The 24,571-nt window shown below is 39.4% G+C and overlaps 1 protein-coding gene across 1 annotated transcript; it reads left to right on the top strand.

Annotated features, from left to right (window-relative positions):
- Positions 1-2,974: 2,974 nt before the first annotated feature.
- Positions 2,975-17,611, top strand: KLHL42 (kelch like family member 42). Its single transcript, XM_085311076.1, has 3 exons — positions 2,975-3,855; positions 10,391-10,584; positions 16,995-17,611. The coding sequence occupies exons 1-3, from the start codon at positions 2,975-2,977 to the stop codon at positions 17,444-17,446; spliced, it is 1,527 nt and encodes a 508-aa protein (XP_085167202.1). The 3' UTR covers positions 17,447-17,611.
- Positions 17,612-24,571: the final 6,960 nt, after the last annotated feature.

The following is a 24,571-nucleotide window of genomic DNA, read 5'->3' as shown; positions in this document are numbered from 1 at the left end:
TTTATGGCTGTTACCTACAGAGTTTGACCTTTTAGCTCTAGCACTAGTGATTTCTATTTTCAACTCTGAAAAATGCACAGCTTACTCTCTGTGATCAACCGAGATGATTGCTGGTGAAACAGCAAGAGCTATCAATTCCAGTATAATAATCTGTATTACTGATCTTATTATAAAGCACAGTGTGCTGGGGACCAGGGGACAAATGAAATAATCTGTACGAATATAGAACAAAAAGATACTCCTTGCCTTAGTGCAGCTGCAGCATAAGTACCATAAAAGCACAGCATACAGCCCAACTGATGAGCATAGTAAGAAAACAACAGAACCGCACTGTCAGCATGCTCTGACTTAATACACTTGCTTAGTCCTAAGTCTGGATAAAGCACAGGCTGCCGACATTCATCCTAGTAAAAGCCCTTGGTTGGAGAAACAGATTTAAGCTTTTTGCAAAAATGGTCGTTCAGCAAAGAGCACTGCTGACCCCTTACACATACAGTAGCCCCTGATGAATGACAGTCAGTAGAAGTCAGTACTCTCAAAAGGTTGCTTTCAGGAAGAAAATACTTTTTAGTACATGACAGAACTTATGCAGTCTATTAATAACCTCATGGAATGTGAAGAAGATGGACTTGAAATCCTTGGCAGTGACAGGTACAGATTAAAGGCCCATAAGGCAATAGCAGAAATATTCCATCTATCCAGACTGATATCAACACTTTGAGGGAACAGAACCTATCATAACTGACTCCATGGAAAATATACCAGTTAGGAGCATACTTACCAATACATCAAACATAAAAGATTCCAAAACAGTTGCCTAAAGATGGCAATCATACCAGTATGCTGGCAATCACACAGTATGCCAACAAGAATGACCATGACAAATATGAGCTCTGTGTTTATCTCTGGAGTGTGAATGATTAAAATTAGTTATGATATTTGGCTATGGGAATGACAGTGCAACAAGGAAATAGGGGTTGGACTGTTGGCAGAGAGGTAAGATGCTTGTTTTGTATGGTATCTCTTCAGGCTGAAGCTGAGGCAGACAGAAAAAAAAAAAAAAACACCAAAACCAAAAACATCAATGCTCAGAATCAAGCACTTATACCGAATTTCAGCTAGGTATAAGAGACTTGAAAAGCCAAATGATGCAGTGCTTCATTAGGAACAGAAGATAGGAAAGTGGAAGATGAAAATTAATGAAATATTGAGTAAACATGCAGAAGGAATACAAAACAAGCAGGTAACAGTGAAGCTGATCAGTAGGAAAGAGAAAAGGAGAGATGATCATGACCTAGCTAGGATTGAAGCTGCTGCTCTTTACCAGCTGATTAAAATCCTATATGAAAGGATTTCAAAATACAAGGTGAGCCCTTCAAAAGCAAGATGATGAAAATGCTTTGAAGTAAGGTAGAAAAAAGTCACAGAAATCTATCCTACCTCAACACCTGCTTTTTGGAGCATTAACAAAAAAGACCACCGTTAACTTTGAGATTGACATTAGTATCATCTGTATGGTCTGGAATTAAGAAGTGGAAGATCAACAAATAATGAGAGATCCTTGCACAGAGGGAATGCTAAAAGGCAAACAACTCCATCTTCTTAAAACAAACAAACAAACAAACAAACAACAGCCCACTCTGAAGAGTTTTATTAGTTGAGAGAAATATTTCCTTCTGAGTAGAGGAAAAAAGGAGTTGTAAGAAAACTAAGCAATCTGCAATAACTGGAAATGAGTCACATAACTGTTAAAGGGAAATATTTTCTATAGATTAATATTACACAGAGTGAAACAAGTATCTTTATAAAGATACTGTTTTGAAATAATATATCACTTCAAAAACTAAAAAAACCCTTTTATTTTAAGCTTCATGTTATATGACTACATAGGGTGGTAGACTTCCTCATCTATCTTATTGTTAAAAAAAACAGTATTATTTAATATTTCAAGAATATAACGAGGGAGACAGCAAAAATGTCATTACATCCATGCAGCAAGCTGCTCAGTTATTATTTTTCTGTTTCCTTGTTAATGTCAAAGAAAATCACAGCCTGTCCGAGTTTACCACTCTGATAAATAATGAAATATATTTCCTATTTCAGGAACCCAATTTAAATAGAAGAGATAGAGTAGCAGGAAAGAAGTATGGTATCTTTTGTGCCAAATGAGGAACTGAGACATTAAGAGATTGTCCAGAAAGAACCAGGAAAGTCATAGCAAATTGTGCATCTTTTGGCCTTTCTAAATCCTAGTGCAGTGCCGGATTTGAAAGTGCTGTTTTTAAATATGATGCCACAGAATCAGGATGTCATGGAATCATGCTGCCTCTCTGTCTTCCCTTTGTATATGTAAATATATGCACATACATTTTTCCTGCCCCTTGTAAGTTCAAGAATATTCCTCTCCTCCAGTATTTAGAAGTGCATTTATGGCAAGAGGTTAGAGTTGGCATGTGTGCTGATCCCAGTCCATTTCAGGGCAATATGAAAGGGGGGAGGCAGGAAGAGCTGGTGCACATTTGGCTTGCTTTCACCCAGCAAAATCGAGAGCTTGGCTGTTCTGCTGGCGGCCCTGACACACACAAGGGCTTAAAAATTTCTCCCCAGCAAAAGGAGGTGGCTGAGAGTGGGCTGGCCCTGAAGCATAGTTGAGAGCAGACTGTCCCCCGGCCAGAGTGGAGAGGCCTAGCCCGCCAGCTGTGTGCTTGAACATTGCCTTTTTAGGGCCTTTTTCCCCTTCTATTTTTTTTTCTTTCCCTCTCCCTCCCGGGAATGGAGCTGGGACGAGGCGGCACCGCCTCCCCTCCCGCCCGGCCGCTCCGGGGACCGGGACCGGCGCGCCGCGGTCTCCTGCTGCCCGCCTCCTCCCAGCGCGGCGCTGCGTGGCTCCGCCCGCGGCCACGGGCCGGGCCAGAGGAAGAGCCTCAGCCCGGCAGCGACGGGACCGGGCGACAGGCAGGGGAGGGGAAGAGCCATGTCCTTGGCGGAGCGGCGGCAGCAGGAAGAAGAGGAGGGGGAAGGGAATGGGGCCGACGCGGGGGAGGAGGTGGTGCAGATCCGGCTGGGGGACAAGTGCTACCCGGTGTGCAAGAGGAAGCTCATCGAGCAAAGTGACTACTTCCGCGCCCTGTACCGCTCGGGCATGCAGGAGGCAGGGCAAGGCCAGGAGGAGCAGCTACTGCGTGGGGGGCTGAGTGCTCTAGGGCTGGAGCTGGTGCTGGACTTCATCAACACCTCCTGCCTGGCCAGGCTGGAGCAGGAGGAGGGGGGTGATGAGGAGCCTCCTTTGCTGGAGGAGCTAGTGGAGGCTGCTTCTTTCCTGCAGGTCACACCCTTGCTCCGCCTGCTCCTCTCCCAGGTAAGGCTGGGCAATTGCTTGGAGCTGCACCACCTGGCTCAGGTCTATGGTCTCCAGGACTTGCACAATGCCTGTCTAGACTTCATGGCTGCCCATTACCATCAGGTGCTACGGAGGCCTGATGCTCGGCCACATCTCCTGCCCCATGCTCTCCAGGAACACTTGAAGGAGAGGCGGATGAAGGGCACTGCCACTCTTGTGGCCATTGGAGACTTCATGGGTGCCTGCTCACTGGGCCTGCCTCCAGGCTGTCATCCTCAGGTGGAAGCTCCCTGGTCAATGCTGAGGTATGATGAGGAAGACCAGAGGTGGCTTCCTCTGGCCAACAACATGCCCCCTGATCTGGTGAATGTCCGAGGCTATGGGTCAGCGATGCTGGACAATTATCTGTTCATTGTTGGGGGATACCGGATCACCAGCCAGGAGATTTCAACTGCCCATTGTTACAACCCTTGCCTAAATGAATGGAGTCAGCTGGCTTCAATGAACCAGAAGAGGTAACCTGTGCTCCCTGTAATACATATGTTCATGTATACTATCAAAATACAACCTGTTGAATCATGCAGTGTTGAGTGAACTCAGAGTTATGAGATGTGATTCAGGTCTGTATCTGCACCGTGAGTCACGAGTGTGTGTTGCATCATGTGATGGGAAGGACTGCAGTGCTTGACTATATATCTTGGCTGTATGCTACCAAATAGGCCTGACAAACCTAGTCCTTGCTGATAACAGTTATCCAACAGCACAACACTGCAGCCTGACACAGGTAACGGCTGTAGCAAGGCAATGGTAAGGAGGATGGGGCTCTGTTATGTAAATACTTGTGAGTAAGTTCATAGCTATGGGAGAGTGCAAGCTAGGCATCAGCTGAAGAAGTCTTGGCTATCTTATTACCCTGCATTACACGTAATCATTCACCTCAGCATGGTGGTGCCTCTTGCTTTTAAGTTGTAGCATAGGTTTGTGAAGCTGGTCTCTCCAGTAAGCTGCCTGTGCTGGAAATAGAAACTCGTATTCAAATAACAAAGATAGAAAGCAAATACAAAATTCTCAATTTAGTTTTTTTTCATGGTGCATTGTAACTCCAGTACTATATGTGACAAGGTTTACTGTTCTTAGTGGAAATGTGCTGTCTGTCAGAGCTAGAGATGGATATAAAACTTCAATTGGAGCAGTTTTTCATTGGCTGGTAATTTCATAAAAATCTGAATATTCTGTAGGCCTGTGTTTCAATGCAATATTCACCAGAAAAAAATCCGGAAAAGATTATGAGAAATTTCTCCTTTTAGGAGAGTATTTTGATTTGGTAGACATTCATCATTTTGATAATTTTCTTTTTTTCCTGTAACTTTTAAAATTGTTTGGGATTTATGTTTGTGCTAATATTCACTATCATTTGTTATAGTTTATATATGAAAGAATAACAGGGCACAAGACCCGAGGGCACTCCAAGAACAGATTCCCATCCCCCTATCTAAGGCAGAATTCTCTCTATCTAAATCAGCTTATTGCAGGGTCGTCAGAAAGAAGCCTTTTACTTCATTGAAACAAAATGTTTCTGTCAATCCAGCATGGATTTCTTCATTGTTTCCATTTTACAAAAAGTATTTAAATTTTTATCTTCTTGATCTGACTCAGAACTAAAACACATAAGGATACCAAAATTCACCATAGAATAGAAAATCTCTTTTCCAACCAGTAAATTTAATGTTCACCAAGCAGCAGAGACCCTAGCCAATCACAGAGCAAGGGTCTGTGTAGTAAAACTGCAGTCTCTATTTCAGTGCGCTTGCAACCTATACCCCCTCAAAACAGGGGTTTGACTGAAAATTGTTTCTTTCCTACTCCATCCCCTTTTTCACTTCCTGTAGTGTTGTGAGAATTCAACTAATTTTTTTGCATCTGTAATCAGTTGTTGGAACTGATGAGAAACACAGTGTCTCTCTGGTTTATTGGAAAGGGTTTGAAGAAAAAGTCTGTCCTTAAATGAGTATTTAGATTTTTAAAGTACTTTCTTATACTCTGTAGATGCTTTTTGGCATCTTGAGCCTATAAGCAGCTTTCATTGAGGTGCCTTTGAGAACTGAGTCATTTTAGTAGGCCTTGAGCTTGCAGTCTTGACTTCCTGAGCATGACTGAGAGCACATTGGCTTTAGTGAAAGTGGCTGAAGGGGTCAGCCCAAACAGTGTCTCCTGTTGAAATAAATATTGGAATACCACATGAATCAAATTACAAGATCTAGGCATTGGCTTGTATAATGTGTGTAGCAAAAGTGAGATGTTATTACAAGTGATGATTCTGCAATGTGGCAAATGAGGACTTGCTAAAAAATGCTTCTGCAAAGCCCTTTTTTCAACTTTCAGCCTGGATGTTCAAACTTTAGCCCAGCATTTTTTCCCCACATTTTCCATTTTTTTCTAGGATTTACAGTCATATCAGATGTTAACAAATGAGTACCTTCTCTTTATATTTCTATTTACACCTATACTACCATATTGACTTAATCTTGAAGCTCATCACAGGCGACAGCAAGATACTCCTTAGCTAGAATTTCACATTAGCAATTTATTGCAAAAGAGTAATTTGCAAAGGGTTATTTTTCGAATACTCTCTTTTCTTACATTTCATTGTAGTTATTGCAAGTCAGAAAGAATCCAGAATATGTCTCTAGACTGGAAAGTAACAGCAAGTTGGTACGTAGCTCCCTGAATAATAAACCAGGAATGTTTTTGTCATGGAAGCTCTGCTGACCCCTTCACAAAATGTGTCGGTGACTTTAGGGTCTTCATGGAGTCTCAACTCTCACGCTTTTTCTTTTCTTTTCCCTCTTTTCTTTTCCCTCTTTAGGAGCCAACAGCAGGTAGATTTTTAGAATCATGGAGTTTTCATTCAGCAGGAATAGCACTTATGCCTGACAGCTGTAGAAGTACTGCAGTTAGAGCTGCAGTTTGCTTAGCATTATATTTTTATTTTGTTGTGCTACAGTCAGATAAGTAGGTCAATTGCCTAGTGTGCTGCTTGGCAAACAGAGTTGTGCAACACTGTCAAAAGAATTTGTGTCTAATGTGTGATCCCATGGATCCATTTTTATGTACATTGAGGCAGAGTTCTAGCTCCCACTGAAGYTGGTTTGACTTCAGATGATGTTTTAACAATATCTAGATTTTGCCCATATAAATGGATGCATTTGCCAGAAGAGAAGGTTGAGTATTTATGGAAATAATTATGTTGAGTTGTTTTAATGTGAGTTCTCTGCCCTTAAAAACCTTGTAAATTCTATAATATTTGTATCTTTAATTATTTGTGTTAGTATAATAATCCCAGGTTGTTGGGATTCTCTGCACTTGCACAGAAGAAAGAGATTCTACTTCTAAGTAGAAGACAAAAACCATCAGATGGCTACTGAATACTTTGTAGTCATTCTGATTCATGTTATAGCTCTTAGTTTTCTTTCTAAGTATAGAGCTCTATTATCATAGTTTCAAATTTGTCCACAATAGGTAACTGCCATATTTTATTGTTGTGCTACTCTTGTAAGCTTAAGAAAACTTATTACTACTACTTATTAGTAGTATATTATTCCCCTGTTTATGCGTGCATAAGGTAGACAAAACAGTTTACTCAGGCTCATATAGGATGTTTGCAACTGATCATTGAACCTGTTACCTTCTGAGGCTAAATCTGATGCTGGTCCCAAGTAGTTTCTAGATCTCTGATCTTTGAAAGTTGCTTTTGTGTTTGCTGTACAACTATATTTCATAGAACTACCTGGACTTTTTTGAGGAAGAAACTTCATGTAAAAGCTGTCCAAGACCAATTTTGGGCTACAGGGACTGGAAGATAACAAGGAGCTTGAGGACCATTCAAGTAATATACTTGAATGTCTTTCCATAGTTTTATTTAAATTGATGCCGTCAGTTGAAATTTACCATTTAAAAATAATGTACTCATAAGATTTCTACTGCATGTGCTCATTTCACCTGTGTATTCCATTCTTATTTTCCCTCAGAACATTCATGATAGGTTAATATTTGACTCTAGAAGGAAGAAATCATTAGATTTGTACAGAATGATACCTATCAGTGGACAAGAAGAATGCTTGCTGTCCTCTTTATAACCACTTTTATGATAGTCTCTTACATGTAGATCATATGGCCGTTAATGCAGCCCTAGAACAATGTGCTTTTTTGCAAGATGTTGCATGCTGTCTTGTATTAAAATATGCATTCTGACCCCCAGATCCTTTATATTTGTCTATTAGATTTTTCTCCTTTCCTGTATATAATACTTTGCTTAACTGAATCTCACTGTGATAATTCTGGGCTGTTTTCACAATTTGTCAAACCTACTCTGAACATCAGATCTCAAATGCATGCTCTTACTTCCCAAGAAAAGGTTTCAGTGGGTCTGCCTCAGCTGTAAGGCAGATTTGTCTGGCAGTCCTGGTCATCTATTTGTCCAGACTTTTTGAACTATTTACAAGATTTACAAGACTCTTTTTTAAACTTTTTTTTTTTTTTTTTTTTTTTTTTTTACAATTTTTTACTTGCAGGGGGTGGTGGGATGTTGTGATCTGAACTATTGTAAAACTGCACAGCTCCTTCTTGCTTGTGTTCCTGGGGTTCCTTTTAGAGGAAACGAGGGACTTCAGAATACATAGTTCATACCAGCTTTCGTCCCAGCAAGAAGGGTACACACTAGGCCTGGCATTCGAAAAGCATTTCTGATCTCCCAGGTTTAGGTAACTCATTGATGTGAGTGGAGTTGTATCACAATTGAATTTGACTAAGTCCAGTTATTGCCAAGCTGCAGTCCATGGAACACTTGCTAGTTGTGGAGAGCTGGCTGGTTGCTCTATGTTTGCTTTCCTTGTTTCCAGCTGCTATAACACATTAAAAGAGAGTATAAATACACTAAATATTTCCTAATGTCTGTTTTCCATATAAACACCTGCTGTTACTGGCATGAAAGGGACAATGACAGAAGTTTTTCATGATAACATTGAGTAGTTGTCCCTACTATTCATATAAAGTGTGCTTATGGCTATCTTTAAGTAAACTGAACCTTGTGGTTTAATACATTCCAGAAATCAGTTCTTCTGCATTACAACACTTCATACTTGTCTTGTGAAGTTGTGTCTTCTGTGGAAGAGCTTTTACCATGCTTAAAAAGTGCCTTAAAGATCTTGGGGATAATGAACACTATCTGTGTGCAAGTCAACTAATTTTTTAAGCCAAAAATCCTGCATCATCTCCATCATAGCACAGACATGGAGTTATAGGCTTTCTAACATACTTTTGATTTTAAAGAATTATTTAGAAAATGCATGTATTCACATTCTGCATTTTTGTCCCTCATTTATAGATTTTCTTCACCATAACTTTTAGAACAGGTACATTGCTTTGAAAATCATTACATTTTTGCAAGCAGTTATTCTCACTTCATATCCACTATTGATTGCCATGTTATTCTGGATTCTCTAAGATGGAAAACATAATTGCTGTAGAGAGGAGATGAACAGAGTGACCTAATCATAAATATCAGGAAAAAAAAAAGAATAAAAAGCAATTAATTCATTCAGAGGAGCATTTTAGTTTCCAAAGCTATATCAGGATGACAAGAACAAAATGATTCCATCTGGAAGCACATTCTTTTTCCAAATATATTTAATAAAAAGAAATTACAGGGGAGTCTGCTGCTAAGCAAGGTTCATTTTGTCCAGACAAAACCCTGCAAAAGTACTTAAGCTGTAATCTTTGAATATTGGATCAATGCAGAGTAAAATTCACTTTACTGCCTAGCAGGCCAGTGCAAGGCTAAAGCATCACTTCAGTTTTACCGACATAATGCAATGCCTCATTTAGCCTTGTGCTTATTTGTTGCAATGACTTTCATACATTTAGTTAATTGAAATAGTACTTGGTTAAATCTTGTGGATTTGACTTGAAATGAACAGTATGAAAGGAACAGTCTTACTAGGCATTGAGCTAGACATAAGTAAGACTTTTTCCGAAAAGGGGAAGGGCTGACCCTCTATAGCTGGAAGGAATTGATGAGCATGCAAGCCCACCAACTTCAGGCCCTCCAGTTTGATCCCACAAACTTGCACCTTTAATATCCACAGACCATTTACAGCTACAAGAATACTGCTAATAGTCATTGACACGTTCATGGATCTCCTTCCCCCTTGCTTCCCAGATCCCTTTTGAGACAGTTCTTTATTCACTCTGGATTTTCTCTGTCTGTATTATCTTAAAAGTACAAAATATAAGGCTTTTTTTTGCCTCAGTAATTAGAAAATTATCTTTTGTCATGTGTGAAGTACAACAGCATAATAGAATACACTGAGAGAAAAGAACAGGGCATTGCCTATGAAGCAGAATGTATTTTGTTCAACTATGAATGTGTTTTTGCTTCAGTGGGATGGAGGGCGTATTTAGTAGTTTAAATTAATGCTGAATAAGACACAGGAATTTCTCCTTTTCTATCTTTTGCAGAACATGATTCAATGTGTACCACATTAAATTTCTGTTTATTAGGGTTATTAAAGAGACTAATTCTACAATTTAAGACTGGTACACATTCATAAGCATTCAAGTCTTGTTTGAAATTCCTGGAATTTTAACTAAAATAATATCTTTGATTGTGCGTATATATAATATATTTTTATCTACTATCCTTAAGGCACTTTACTAAAAGCCTAGAAAAATGAGACATCCTCTGAACACATCAGTTAACTAAACAGTTTGCAGACCAAATTGTGAAAGATTGAATTCCAAAATAAAATATTAATCAGTCTCAGCATCATTAAATTCCAGAATGTCACCGGTACATTCTGTGGACACAGGCACTGTCACAAGCAAGTACAGTGTATTTTGGACATACACTGAACAGTTCAGATGCTGTAATATATTAAGAGATGGAACATGTTGAACATAATAAATATGTTGGAGCTTGGTTAGGAAGAACTGTCCTATATTTTTCTGTGTATCTGTTTAATCTATTCTAATGTTGCAATCTCTATCTTTCAGGTCCAATTTTAAGCTTTTGGCTGTAAATGGAAAGCTCTATGCCATCGGTGGTCAATCTCTTTCCAATGTGGAGTGTTATAACCCGGAACATGACTGGTGGAATTTTGTAGCATCCCTGCCAAACCCTCTTGCAGAATTCTCAGCTTGTGAGTGCAAGGGCAAGATCTATGTTATTGGAGGATACACGACACGAGGTACCAAGCTTCTCAATTTTTCTTTTTAACCTGATTACTTCTAAGGTGCAGATCATTTTCTTTTCTTTTTCAGGAAACTTTTAAACTGATGTAGGAAGCTGTGTAATTACTCATTGCAATAAGTAAAAATAAATCACTCTTGGAAAATAGTTGACAAACTAAATCAAAAGTTTGCTCTGACATACAGGCATCAGATTATTATTTTCAGAGCCTAATGCTAGGGTTTCCAGTTATGGCCAACAAGCATATACACTTTGAAACTAAATATTTGGGCTGTTATTTACCATCTGACTGATTAGTGTGTGGAGCTGGGTGCTGTTCCTCTGAGGTAAATGAGCCTTCTGGAGGACTTTTAAATTTTAGTCATAAAATAGAAATAGAGGTCTCAACAGATACTGTTTTGTTTACCTTTTAAAATATCTGTTTTAGAATGGCAGAAGGAAAGATACTAAGAAAATATCTGCCTGCATTGGTATTTCTCATATATTAATATGTTTCATAACCCTTTCACTACAGCATTTCAATGCTTCATAGGCAAATTGAAGCTATAGGTAAGATTTTCAGTATTGAAATAACTTAATGGAATAAGAATTTAATCAGGAACCAACATTTTTAACTTGCTTCTTTTTTGCACACTTTTTTCTGAGGGGACCATCAGTAGGAACGACTTGAAGTTGCAATCCCTGCAACTTTTTTCTTTATCCAGTGGAAAAGCAAGCCACTTAAAAAGAGCTCATATTTGTTCATTCCTTAAATACATAATGCCATTCTTTGGGTGGAATACCGTTTTTTTTTCAGAGGACTGGAAGCTGATTTTTCTTTCATGTCAAATGTTTAGTATTTACCAGGTTTTCTTAAAGTTCCTGTTTCTAAGACTTTACTCACTTCGTTTGACCACAATCGTTTGAAAAGAAATTGTGTTTTCCAAGTGGAGGGTAAAATTAGAAGAGAGATCATTCATGATTCAGCTTTTGGAGCAAGTATTTCAAACAAAGCTAAACCAATAGTAGAGCAAGCTGTACTTTTCAATGTCAGAGTCTGTAGAGATGCATTTTGATCCCTCGTGGTTCTTGTGGTAAAGATAACCTTCAATGGAGTATCGTGCAGCTTGTTCTGACCCAAAACCTGATGACCTTCCTGAAGTAAACAAAAGATATCAGAGTGCCTGTTTCCATGTGGAAGAGCACACTGTGGTGTGCTCTTTAGTCCTGATCCTCTTATCATCGCCACTAAATGACCAGTGAAGTGTATTGTGCCCCCTGACATCCTACATGTTCAAGTGGACTAGCACTGAAGGGTGTCCTGCACAGGACGCTTGCTGTGAAGTCCAAAGGGAAACATCTTTTGAGACAAGGGAGGAGAGGAGACTGAAGCGCAGAGTAAAGGGAAGGCTCATTGTTTCTAGAGACTACGGTTATTTTTTGTCATTTTTATCTACAGAGAGAGAATAGGTAAGAAGAACAAACTGTTTTGGTTAGCAGTGCTACAGGACTATGGGAGCACCAACTTTTCTTTTCAGTTCCCCTAAACTTTGCAAGTTGTTTTGCTGGTGCTCATGCTGTTCATTCTTCAGGTTGCCTCCTACTGGTGTTATGGATAGGAAGAGCAGCATGTTGCTGAAGCAGATCCTAGTCCCTTAAAGTTCAATAACAAAGCATATATTGTCAGGATTGCTGCTGTATGTCAAACTCCTTATCTGGAACTTACTATATGTAGTTTCAACTGAAGGAGAGTCAATGAATTATCTTGCCTTTTCTACATCTTAGAGGATTGCCATTGACATTCAGGGTCCTGTCTCAAGAGGTCTTTTTTTTTTAAGTCTATATTTAATGGAAACAGAATAGTAAAACAGTATAAAAACATGAGCAGTAGATAAAAACTAGTCTAAACATGTTTAGACTTAAATATAAGTCCAAGTCCATTCATGACAAGTCAGGCCTGTTCCTATTATAAATAAAGATCCTTTACTGAATCAAGGCCTAGGGTCCATTTTTCTATGACATCTTGGCTTAGGACAGCAATCAGACTTAGAAACCAACATTACTGAAATTATAGTGGTGATTAAGATTCCAAGTCATGCAGATGTTGGAAAGTGTTAAGTCACTTCCAACTAGCTGAAACACAATGAGGCTCATTTGCTGTTTCATTCTATTCACCAAATAAAACAAATGCAGCAATTAATATGTATTTTTGTGTAATGTTTCTATGTATACCTCAATAACTATGTGGTTTTGATAAGTTTTGTGGATTTTTTTTTTAATGTGTGTACATCTTTCTTCTGAGAAGACATACAGTCTTTTGAGACTGCGTGTTTCAAAAGATGGCAGGATCTGAAATTTCCCACTCTAAATCGTTATGACCCTTCTTGAATAAAGATTTTCCTTCTAATTTTAGGATTTTAGCTGTGAACCAACAGCATCTATTCTGAGTAATAAAAGTTCCGTGTCAGGAACTAAAATGTTTGTCTTGTATTAGTTTTTTCTTCTATGGAAATAAAACTCTGGACTGAGCAAATTAGGGCCATATCACAATAGGCTTCCATTTCTTATGATTTCTCTCAAACCATAGCACATTTTTCCTGGGAAGATTATTACTATGGATAGACATAGAAACTTAACAGATGGAAATGCGGATTTTTTTTCTGCCATAATGGGTGAGAGAATGATACATTGTTTAAATAAAGAGATCATCCGCATGTAAAGCTTTGGTCAGAAGTTTTGTAGAGGGTTACCATGACTTTTTTCTTCTTTTTTCCTTTATTTAATGAGACAAGAAATAGTACAAAATAATAAGCAATGACTAATAGTCATCATTGGCCATGCAAATGTTATAGCAGGATCTTCCTAACCATGCTGCTAATGCACTCCATTTGTGGCAAACTGATATATTTATGACTATTTGTGCCTGTACCCTTACATAACTTTGCCAGTATATCACCATCTGCTGTTCCACTTGTGGGCTCATCTGGAGTTCGTCATATAGAGTAAACTTGTAATAGGGAACAGGTTTTATTAAACAGACCAAGCTGGAATCTGCAAGCATGTTATCGCTTCTCATTTGAGCTTGAATTTAAGCTCAGGTCTCCAGAGATTGAAACTGAATTTACTAGCTAACTTGGGCCCTGTGCATTCTGTGCTAATTTAGTGAAGTCTTGATACAGGACTTATCTAGGGCCTCCTCTACATTGTAAATCAGGGAGATATTGTAAAAATTTCATAGAATAACAGTATGGATGCATCTCTGAGTTGTGAATAAAGCAGCGATAGAGCCTCAGCCTTTTTTCATTCTGGGGCGTGGAGTTCCCAGTTCTTAAAGGATTTTGACATTGTGTGTATTTCTGTCTTTACAAGGCACTGAAAATGTGCCCTTAGGTCATCCACACCACTTGCTGAAATGTAACTAGCTTTTTGAATATTATTACATAAAACTTTGATTTGTGGAGTGAAATGTTAAAAAGCATTAAATGAGAGTATTAAATTAAAACTAGAATGATAACACCTGGCAACCATTAATAAAACATACTGTGTGTGTGTGATAATTTGATTCATCTGTGATCACTGGTGGAGAGCAAAATATTGCTCCATCTCCTTTTTCGAAAGGAATTCTTAAGTATCAATCAATGACAGAACAAAAAGAGTAGGTTAACAAATAGGGATTATTTAGCTAAAATCCCCATTCCCAGACCATTTGCATCATGTAATCAAAGTTCAGAGTAGTTTAATGTTTCCCTCTGCAATAGAAAAGAATGTTCAGGCTTTATTGTCAAGAGGAAACAACTGCAATTCTCAATAATCAGAATTTCTTCCCTGTTCTGCTACACTGTTGTGCTGTGGAGTAACGTGCCGGCAGTCTGTAATACTCGCTCATTGTCATCAGCAGCATAGAGTCTAGTTGGAGGCCTGTAGCTAGTGGAGTTCCCCAGAGCTCAGTACTAGAGCCAGCGTTGTTCAACTTACTCATCACAGAATCAGTAAGGTTGGAAGGGATCTCTAGAGATCATCTAGTCCAACTCCCCTGCTCAAGCAGGGTCACCTACAGCATGTTAGACAGGATTGCCTTCAATAATCCTGGAGCCTAGATGTAAGAGAGAAAGTCTTGAGAAAGGAAGATTTTCCTTTGGTTGAGGAGGATAGGACTAGAGATCTTCTGGGCAAGCTTGACATACACAAGCTTGACAGTACATCCCTGTGAGTAGGAAGTGCAGCAAAGGGTGCAGGAGACCTGCATGGGTGAGCAAGGAACTCTTGGCCAAATTCAGACAGAAGAAGAAAGCATGTAGAATGTGGAAGAGGGGACAGGCTCCTTGGGAGAATTATAGGAATGCAGTCAGAGTATGTAGAGATGCAACGAGGAAGGCTAAGGCCCATTTAGAATTGAGTCTGGCAAGGGACCTTAAGGACAACAGGAAGGGTTTGATTAAATACATCAGCAGCAAGAGGAGGACAAGGGAAAATGTGGGCCCACTACGGAATGGGACAAGGGACCTGGTGACAAAGGCTACAGAGAAGGCAGAATTACTGAATGCCTTCTTTGCTTCACTCTTCACTGCTAAGGGCAGCCCTCAAGAATCCCAGAGCCAGGATGTAAGGCAGAAAGTCTGGAGAAAGGAAGACTTTCCTTTGGTTGAGGAGGATAGRACTAGAGATCTTCTGGGCAAGCTTGACATACRCAAATCTATGGGCCCGGATGAGATGCACCCACAGGTACTGAGGGAGCTGGCAGACATCATTGCCAGGCCACTCCCCGTCATCTTTGAAAAGTCCTGGAGAACTGGAGAGGTGCCTGAGGACTGGAAGAAAGTCAATGTCACTCCAGTCTTCAAAAAGGGCAAGAAGGAGGACCCAGGCAACTATAGGCCGGTCAGCCTCACCTCCATCCCTGGAAAGGTGATAGAACAGCTCATTCTGGATGTCATCTCCAGGCATATGGAGGAAAAGAAGGTGATCAGGAGTAGTCAGCATGGATTCACCAAAGGAAAATCATGCTTAACCAATCTGATAGCCTTCTCTGATGGCGTGACTGGCTGGGTAGATGAGGGGAGAGCAATGAGTGTTGTCTACCTTGACTTCAGCAAGGCTTTCAACACTGTCTCCCATGGCATCCTCCTAGACAATCTCAGAAAGTGTGGGTTAGACGAGTGGACTGTGAGATGGATTGAGAACTGGCTGAAAGGCAGAGCTCAGAGGGTCGTCATCAGTGGCGTAGAGTCTCGTTGGAGGCTTGTGGCTGGTGGCATCCCCCAGGGCTCAGTACTGGGTCCCATCTTGTCCAGCTTATTCATCAATGACCTGGATGAAGGGACAGAGTGCCTCCTCAGCAAGTTTGCTGATGATACCAAGCTGGGAGGAGCGGCTGATACACCTGAGGGCTGTGCTGCCATTCAGAGAGACCTGGAGAGGCTGGAGAGTTGGGCAGAGAGGAACCTCCTGAGGTTCAACAAGGGCAAGTGCAGAGTCCTGCACCTAGGGAGGAACAACGCCATGCACCAGTACAGGCTTGGGGCNCTCAGCAAGTTTGCTGATGATACCAAGCTGGGAGGAGCGGCTGATACACCTGAGGGCTGTGCTGCCATTCAGAGAGACCTGGAGAGGCTGGAGAGCTGGGCAGAGAGGAACCTCCTGAGGTTCAACAAGGGCAAGTGCAGAGTCCTGCACCTAGGGAGGAATAACCCTAGGCACAACCAGCGGACAACCAGTTGACTATGAGCCAGCAATGTGCCCTTGTGGCAAAGAAGGCCAATGGTCTCATGGGGTGCATTAAGAAGAGTATTGCCAGCAGGTCAAGGGAGGTGATCCTGCCTCTCTACTCAGAGCTGGTGAGGTCTTATCTGGAGTACTGTGTCCAGTTCTGGGCTACAAGAGAGACATGGAGCTACTGGAGAAAGTCCAGTGTAGGGCTGTGAAGATGATCAGAGGACTGGAGCATCTGCCCTGTGAGGAGCGGCTGCGAGAGCTGGGCCTCTTTAGCCTGGAGAAGAGAAGACTGAGAGGGGATCTTATCAATGTGTAWAAGTACCTGAAGRGAGGKTGTCAAGGGGATGGGCCCAAACTCTTTTCAGTTGTCTCATGCGACAGGACAAGAGTCAATGGGCAGAAACTGAACCATAGGAAGTTCTACCTGAATGTGAGGGGGARTTTCTTCACTGTGAGAGTGACAGAGCACTGGACCAGGTTTCCCAGAGAGGTTGTGGAGTCTCTTTCTCTGGAGATTTCAAAGGCTGCCTGGATGCAACCGTGTTTAATGTCACCCTGCATTTGAGCCTGTTTGAGCAGGGGAGTTGGACTAGATGATTTCCAGAGATCCCTTCCAACCTCAATCATTTTGTAATTCTGTGATTCAAGGAGGAAGAATCTTCTGCCAAAGTACCTTCTAATATATTTATTTATTTATGAATCTCTCCTTTATTTCAGACAGGAATATGAACATTTTGCAATACTGTCCCACTTCTGATTCCTGGAACAACTTTGAACTGTGTCATGTCCATGTTCGCAAGCAACAGATGCTCTCTGTTGAAGAAACGATATACCTGGTAGGAGGTTGTATCCATGAACTTGGACCAAACCAAAAATCCAGCCAAAGTGAGGATGTGTTAACTGTGCAGTCTTACAACATTGCTACCAAAGAATGGCTCTACCTCAAAGAGAATACATCAAAATCAGGTCTTAACTTGACTTGCACTCTCCACAATGATGGAATTTATATAATGAGTAGGGATATTACATTATCTACAAACTTGGAGCACCGGGTTTTTCTTAAGTATAATATATTTACGGACAGTTGGGAGGCACTAAGACGCTTTCCAAGCTTTGGACAAAACATGCTGATCTGTTCTATGTATTTGCCTGATGTGCGAGAGGTGTAACTGCATCAGATTTTTCTTTTCAGGTCATTAATCATTCTTGTAAGAAATATTGCTCCTCCTAAATAATTCCAGCTTCAGAATGTAATGCAGTTGCATAATGTAGGCATGAAACATTGATTCTTTTATTAAAAATGTTGCAAAATCAGGTATTAAAAGAAATACTTCCAGAACCATTTTTAAGATTGCAATTTTAAAATGTTGTTGCTTTGGATTTAAATGCCTTTAAGACTTGTTTGCAATCTAAATATAATGTTATTGTGTTGGTAATTGAGAATGGACTTCCAAAAACAAAGATGATCAGTCTATTCTATTCTCCATCTTAATAGACAGTTTAGAAGATAAATAAGAAGTATGCATGGTAAAAGTGAAGATAATTTAACAAAGTAAATAATTATAGATCTAAGAGAAACCACAGAAGACATTAATTATTTTAAGACAGTTTTTACTCAAACTATGTCCTGTTAAATGCACAATATTTAAGATTGTTTATACTCTTACAGTACTATCTCCTCTACAGAAAAAAGTGAGATTTTCAGAGATGTCAGCAATTGGGGTACCACTGAGAAACATGAAATTCCCCTGATTTATTTGTCATGAAATGCTTTGACAGGGGTTGGGGAGATTTGCCTCAAGGTTGAAGATTGCTGGTTGGATGTTAGCTGATCCTTTAAAGGAAGTTGATGGCATTTATTGCTGCCATTAAGGTAGAACTGAAAAGGCTCTAAATTCAGATGAAAAAGTCTGCTCATCTTCAGAAAGGCTTTGTGGTTTAATTAGTTGCCCTGTTATATTTTCAAATACTGAGCATTAAAGATCAAATTAGAGAAACAAGGAAGCAGATGTTGGCAAAAAGATATGTTGGGAAACTATGAGCCACCACCACAGTTGCACAGGCAGGCTCTGCACCAGGCGTATCCAGCTTTATAATAGTGATCTGGGACAAAACAGGAGACAATCGCTTGTTATGGGAGGAACATAGCAGGGATGCTGGTTCTACACCAGCAGTTTCTCCATGTGAATAAACAGAGAGAGATTTAATTCATATATATATAGTATGTGTGTATATATATATATACACACATACATATTTATGTGTGTATATGTGTGTGTGTGTATATATTATGTATTATATATGTGTTTGTATATAGTATATGTATATATTCATATGTGTGTGTATATATTCATACACACACACACATGCATACACACACACACACACACACACACTCACTCACTCACTCACTCACTGTTGTAGTTCTTCACCTGGTCATTAAAACTGCTTCTTGAAAGGTGTCAGAGTAGGAGGCAGCAAGTAATTACATTTTGGTCTCTGTTAATTGCCTTCACTACAAACTGATGTTTACTTCCAGTCTGTTTTTCTTCTTCTTTTTTTGGGAGGGAGGGGTCATATAATAGCCTGCAATTTGTCTAAGTTTCTTAATGTTCTCAAGTCTGTATCCAAATTCATAAGTGCTGCTTTTCTGCTGCATCTGGGATATCCAATGTTTACGTATCCCCTCTTCATCTTCTCTGTCTCACGGACTAATTCTACTAGATAATGACCAGTAAAAGCTGAATATGATAGAAGATGATTTAAAGTTGAAAACAGAAAGAACAACAGCCTCAGAGTCTTGAGGGAGGAGTAAATGGAAAACTCTGGGAACTTTAGTTTCTTCCCATAAAATAGAGAAACTTTTAAAAAGGTTGCTTGGATCAACACTAAGAGAGAGCATAATGTTTCTTCCGTTCCAGGAATGGTTTGTGGTTTTCAATGTGAAATAAGAGTTGTGTGGGGCTTAAGTTTAATCTCTCTGGCCAGTTTCCATAGGTTTCTCTTTCTGCCCTGTCAGTTGACCTTTTCTGGGCTTACTGTCTGTGTTTTCCATTCTTTGAGGTTTTTGTCTTGCTACATCAATATCCAGCCTATTTCGTTGAAATTTCTTGGTAGCAGTTTGTTGATCTTTTCTATTTGTTAATCTACTTTTCACAGTGATCTATCTATCAATCACAGTGATGAAAGGGTGAAGTAATTTGTAATTCAGGTAGAACCTTTTCATTTATTTAATTCTGGGCTCTTGGAAGAGAAGTCTACAAAGCTTGTATTTTTGTTTCATTTAATCCTCATTTTAGTGCAACGAAATGCTACAGATAGTCCAAGTTTGTGGGAATTGATCTGCATCAGTAATATGAGAGAGAACAGAAGCCACAGTGTACAACAGCATGTAGCATGTAGCATGAGCATGTAGCATGCTCAAAACCCTTGCACAAACAGAGATTAATCATCCCTATTGTCCCTGTAAGGTAAGACATACTGCAAATGCTGTTAAACCAAAGATGATTTTTGTACCTCTCAGTATTGCTGATGCATTTTTAAGCAGTTACCAAGAATCCTTTTCAGAGGACAGAAACCTGCAGCATCTATGGTAGGTATTATTGATTTTGCATTTACAGTGATGACCAAAAGGTGGCTCCCCATACCCACAGTAAGTCTTAGGAACCAGAACAAAAGCTGTAAGGTACAGAGTTTCAACATCTTTCTCTACTATATTGACACTGAGTATGTTTTCTGTCTAATCAACTTGAAACATGTTCCAGTGTAATTTGTGTCTTTTTTCCTAAAAAGGAGAATGATGTTTGGAAAGAGTCTGGATTTCATGAACTTTTAAAATCCAGTTACATGTGGTATATAGATTTTTTTTAATCTAAGAATATTGACATTACTGGCAAGCAAGCGTTATGTGTGTCCTATGAATATCAGTATTTTCTAAAGTATGTTTGAGTTTCTTTGTAGCAATTAGAAGTCAATTAGAAGTACATATATTTTCTGAAATGAAAACTCCGCCTTTTGTAAAAGTCAAGAAATCATTGCAATTACTGTATTCTTCTAGAAAAAGGCAGAATATTCACTGTCCTGTTTTACGGTATCCAGTTACAGTTACAGTCCAGCCACACATCTTCAATGCATTGATGCTTCATTGTGGAAGATGTTCAGCACCTGACCTAAAATACTTTTTGTTTGTTGGCACTTCTACAGCTCTAAAAGATGTAATAGTGAATGCCAACTCTCTGAGCACACAGACTGATAATTCTCTTGGATGAGGCTGAGGTGATGCTGTAGTAGCTTCTGATGTGTTGCAAGTTCTAATTCCCTCTCCCAGGGCAAACTTTAAATGCTTTGCTTCTATTGTACAATAATATTCCACTTGAGTTAAGAGCTGCTGTCAGTCCACAATTCACTGCTGATGTCAGATTTCTGATGCAACTGTCAGCCTCCTGTACACTGGAAGCTTCCTGGCTTTTTGAATAATGCATTTTGCAAATTTAGCAGCACTTCCTGTGAAAGATGAGCTCTATACTCTACACTTCTTGTCCAAGATTTCTGTAAACATGTGCAAGTCATGTGATAAAGATCTATAGACTCATGGAAATCCTATCCTTTTAAATTGAAGTTAACTTTAACTGCTATGTAGGTTTTGACGGTCCCATTTTTCTCCTTTGTGATGCCTCATCAACTTTCCAATGAGACACTGGTCCCATCTGTGCATTCTGCATGATTTTTTCCTCAATAGTGTTGTCAGAGAAAACAAGATTTCTTTTTCCTTTATTCACCTTCTGTAATCTTCTTCCAAGAAGCTTCCTAGGTTTAAATTTAATCTTCAAAATGACTAAGCCTACAAACTTTCTAGTTTGGTTTGATTTGCCATGTTTTGAAAAATGTTTCTGTAGAATTTTGAGTACTTTATCATATGTAGTGGATATTCACAATATAAGAGATTTACACAATGTAAGGGTAATAGAATCTTGTCTTTAATTCTTTAAGGAGAAGACTTCAGCTGTGAAGGACCTGAACTGTGAAAAGTGACATTAGTTAGTCTTCTGTGAGGATTAGAGTAATTTCAAGAATTACACTTCTCACTGAGGTTAAAAAACTTGTAAATGAACAGTGTTTTGGAGGGAAACGTAGGGAATGAGTTTTCATTTTTATGTATTTGTACTGAAATCTTCCTTTTCCACTGGGGTATTACATACATCTGGTATTACATTTGGTATTTGGTATTGTATCTGCTATTGTCTTTCTAGTTGGGTGTAAGGGAAACTTTACCCTTTTACAGATCAGGCCTTGATTTACTGTGAAGACCAGAGCTATGTCATCTGAGAACATGTATTTTGTAGTTGTAAATTATCAAATGATAATAACTACTTTGAATCCCATAAAAAAATGATTTTGGGTGGCAGGGGTGGAGGTGAAGTCAGAAGCCAGATGCTTAGGAGCAGCCATTCTCTAACCTCCAGGCATAAGTAATTTTCAAATGCAGAAGCAGGCATACAAGTTTTGAATGGTTTTAAAGAAACAATTCTTTTTTCTCTCTTCCCTCTTTCCCTGCTTCCCCTGAAACTCTCAACCACAATAATTCATGGCAAGGCATCTGTACATTGGGAAGAAAATGTTAGTGGTAAAGTAGGTATGCACTATTCTTGGGCAGGTGATCCCTTATCAGAGCTACTACTTGGCAGACCAAGAAACCTTTCTTCAACTTTTTGTATGACTCTCTGACTGACATTTATGCCTCTTTAATGACGTGTTATCTCCTAGCGTATGTATAATAATAGGTGAGGCAGGGAGAGGAATCACAGAAGCCCTATTGTATACCTGATAGCAAAATACACAATAGGCTTGTAGAGAGACTTTTTTTTAATAGGACCTGATCCAAAGCCTTTCGATGTTAATAAAAAGAACCAGCTTTGAATTAGGCACACATTTTAGTAAATTAATTAACATCTCTTCAGATTCTTTGAGAATTAATTGAACACTTGGCTGATGATAGAAGAGGCACAGATTCTGAAGACTGAAATAATCTTGTTAGAGTAAGTCCTCTGATATGCCATATAAGTGTTTTTTTGTTGAATTTCAATACAAAGTTGTCTACCTCTGTTAACATAAGTCTTTCAAACATACTGGCTCTCAAGTAATCAGGAGAATCATGTTTTCCTAAGAATGTCTTGGGAGAAGGTAAACATCTCTGCAGTGATGCTGGTGGAGAGAGCCTGAGAAAACAGTGCCAATCACTGAGTCACCTAGACTTTAAATAGCAAAGCGCTGTCATATATGCTGGGCTCCATCTTCTTGTACCAGGTGTCCATGAAAAGAATGAAAGTTTCTGGTATGTGGTACTCAAGTTCTGGCCCTTAAATATCAGCAGGGCAAAGAACATCCCATTTGAGGTGGAACAAGTTACCAGGTTTCAACTGGAATGAACTGGTATACAGCAAGCTTAACCAGTGACTATAAGTAGTTCTATAGCATTTGCTTACATCATACAGGAGACTGTGCTACACTTAGATTTTTCCTGTTTTGTCTACTGAATCAAAGCGTAGGAAATGCAGCATGGGAGACTGAAAAAGTTTGATTTTTAGCTCACAGTGCTATGAAATATTTCTGTTTGTTTGTTTGTCTGTTTCTCTCCTCATTGTCCCCTCCAAAAACTATCTTGCGTACAGGCATTTGGATCTTTCTCTTGCATCCTATGATAATGCTGTAACAAACAATACATGAAGTGTGATACTGTAGAACAGAGATCCATCACTCCATACATTCTGAATATGCAAGTGCAAAAGATTTATTAGCACAGGGATTGAAACTTTGGCTGAATTATTTTTTAAATATTCTGAGCAATGTGAAACAGCTCCAGGAACATAAATTGAGAGCAATCTGTCTCAGGGTTATATCTTTATAAGAAAGATAAGGGCATGTTACAAGTAGTGAGTTCAAATCCTTGAGGAAGAGGATGGACTTGAACCCCTCTCTTACGTCTTGGCAAATTCCCAAGCAAACACTGCCCTACTTCTCTTTTTGCCTATCTAAATATGTTCTTTATTATTTTCTTAAGCCAAAATTCTATGGCAGATTTTATTTGGGGTAACTAAACTTTTCCAGAGAGTAAACTATTTGCCCCAAACTATCTATGTATAACAACACCAAATTAAGACTGTCAAGCCTGCATTTCCTATGTATTAATTCCCTAAATTTGTTTTTTCTCTAAATCTGTTTTGGCTACTATAGTATTCAAATTAATCATGTTAATGTTATGTCCCCTGAGTATTTGCAAAACAGCTTATGAAACAAGAGTGTCTCTCTCTTCCTCAGCTTGGTATATTTGTATATACCTGTGAGGAACTGTCATGAGCTTTACTGGCACTGAGATTTCATTAGGCCAGTGAATCAGAGTGTATTGAACTTGTGGTTCAAAATTAATTGTAAAGTCTGTCTGCAATATTGAGGAGCGACTGTTGTTAACCAGTGTGGCCATAACTTCCACAGAACACCCTCTTTTCATATGGCATTATGCAAAAATAAATCTGACTTTGTTTCCCTCCTGGATTTTCAGCTGATCTGTCCATTCTCTGACACGTTCAAGTCAGAGCTATCTTCTCTGCCAGCTGTGTAGTGTAAAATGTTCCACTCTCTATATGGTCCCTAAAGTCCAAAATAAACATACAGGAATATAAACTCTTTCACCCCTGCTGGTCTGGCATTCAGCAGAATCTTCACCCCTTTAGTGCTCAGTAGAACTCAAAAAACCCAAATATTCCATCCCGCTTGGGATCAGGGACCCCTAAGTCAGTGGCAGCCAGAAAAATCACATCTTTTTTTGCCAGTTCTTTCTCACCAAAGGGAGACTTTAATAAGGAACAGTCTCCCTTGGCTTCAGGTCTCTCAGTTAGTTACTATTAAAAGCTGGATACTCATGCTGTCAACTCTTCCTTGGCAGTCTAACGCCTACTTCCTTCAAGTGCCATAGGATGGGACATATTAGGGCCTCACTAGCCCATTAATTCTTTCCTTATTTATGTGGGACATCCTCATAGAAGTTGTAATATTTTCTTCAGCGGCAGCAAGTTTAGGATCTGAGTTCAACCCTCTATGCCAAGCAGAGGTGCATAATAACATTAATTTTTAACTGGCTTTTTATCAGAATCAAAATGGACTTGTAATTTAATAATAAATGAAGACAAATGTCCAAAAAATGTTTTGAGTAAAGCAATGTAAATTGGGGTGCCTGCCATAGCATTAACTGCAATGTTCACAGGTAGGTACAACAATGACAGGTCAGTAGACATAAACAT

This window comes from Rhea americana, unplaced genomic scaffold (assembly GCF_003343005.1).
Source record: "Rhea americana isolate MKP2758 unplaced genomic scaffold, rheAme1 scaffold_330, whole genome shotgun sequence".
Lineage (NCBI taxonomy): Eukaryota > Metazoa > Chordata > Aves > Rheiformes > Rheidae > Rhea > Rhea americana.
Note: the sequence above shows the minus strand (reverse complement) of the source record. Positions and strands in the feature narration are given on the sequence as shown.

Coding starts and splice junctions, on each gene's coding strand:
- KLHL42 (XM_085311076.1), top strand. CDS start 2,975: ATGTCCTTGGCGGAGCGGCGGCAGCAGGAAGAAGAGGAGGGGGAAGGG. Junction 3,856..10,390: donor GCTTCAATGAACCAGAAGAG/GTAACCTGTGCT, acceptor TCTATCTTTCAG/GTCCAATTTTAAGCTTTTGG. Junction 10,585..16,994: donor TGGAGGATACACGACACGAG/GTACCAAGCTTC, acceptor CCTTTATTTCAG/ACAGGAATATGAACATTTTG.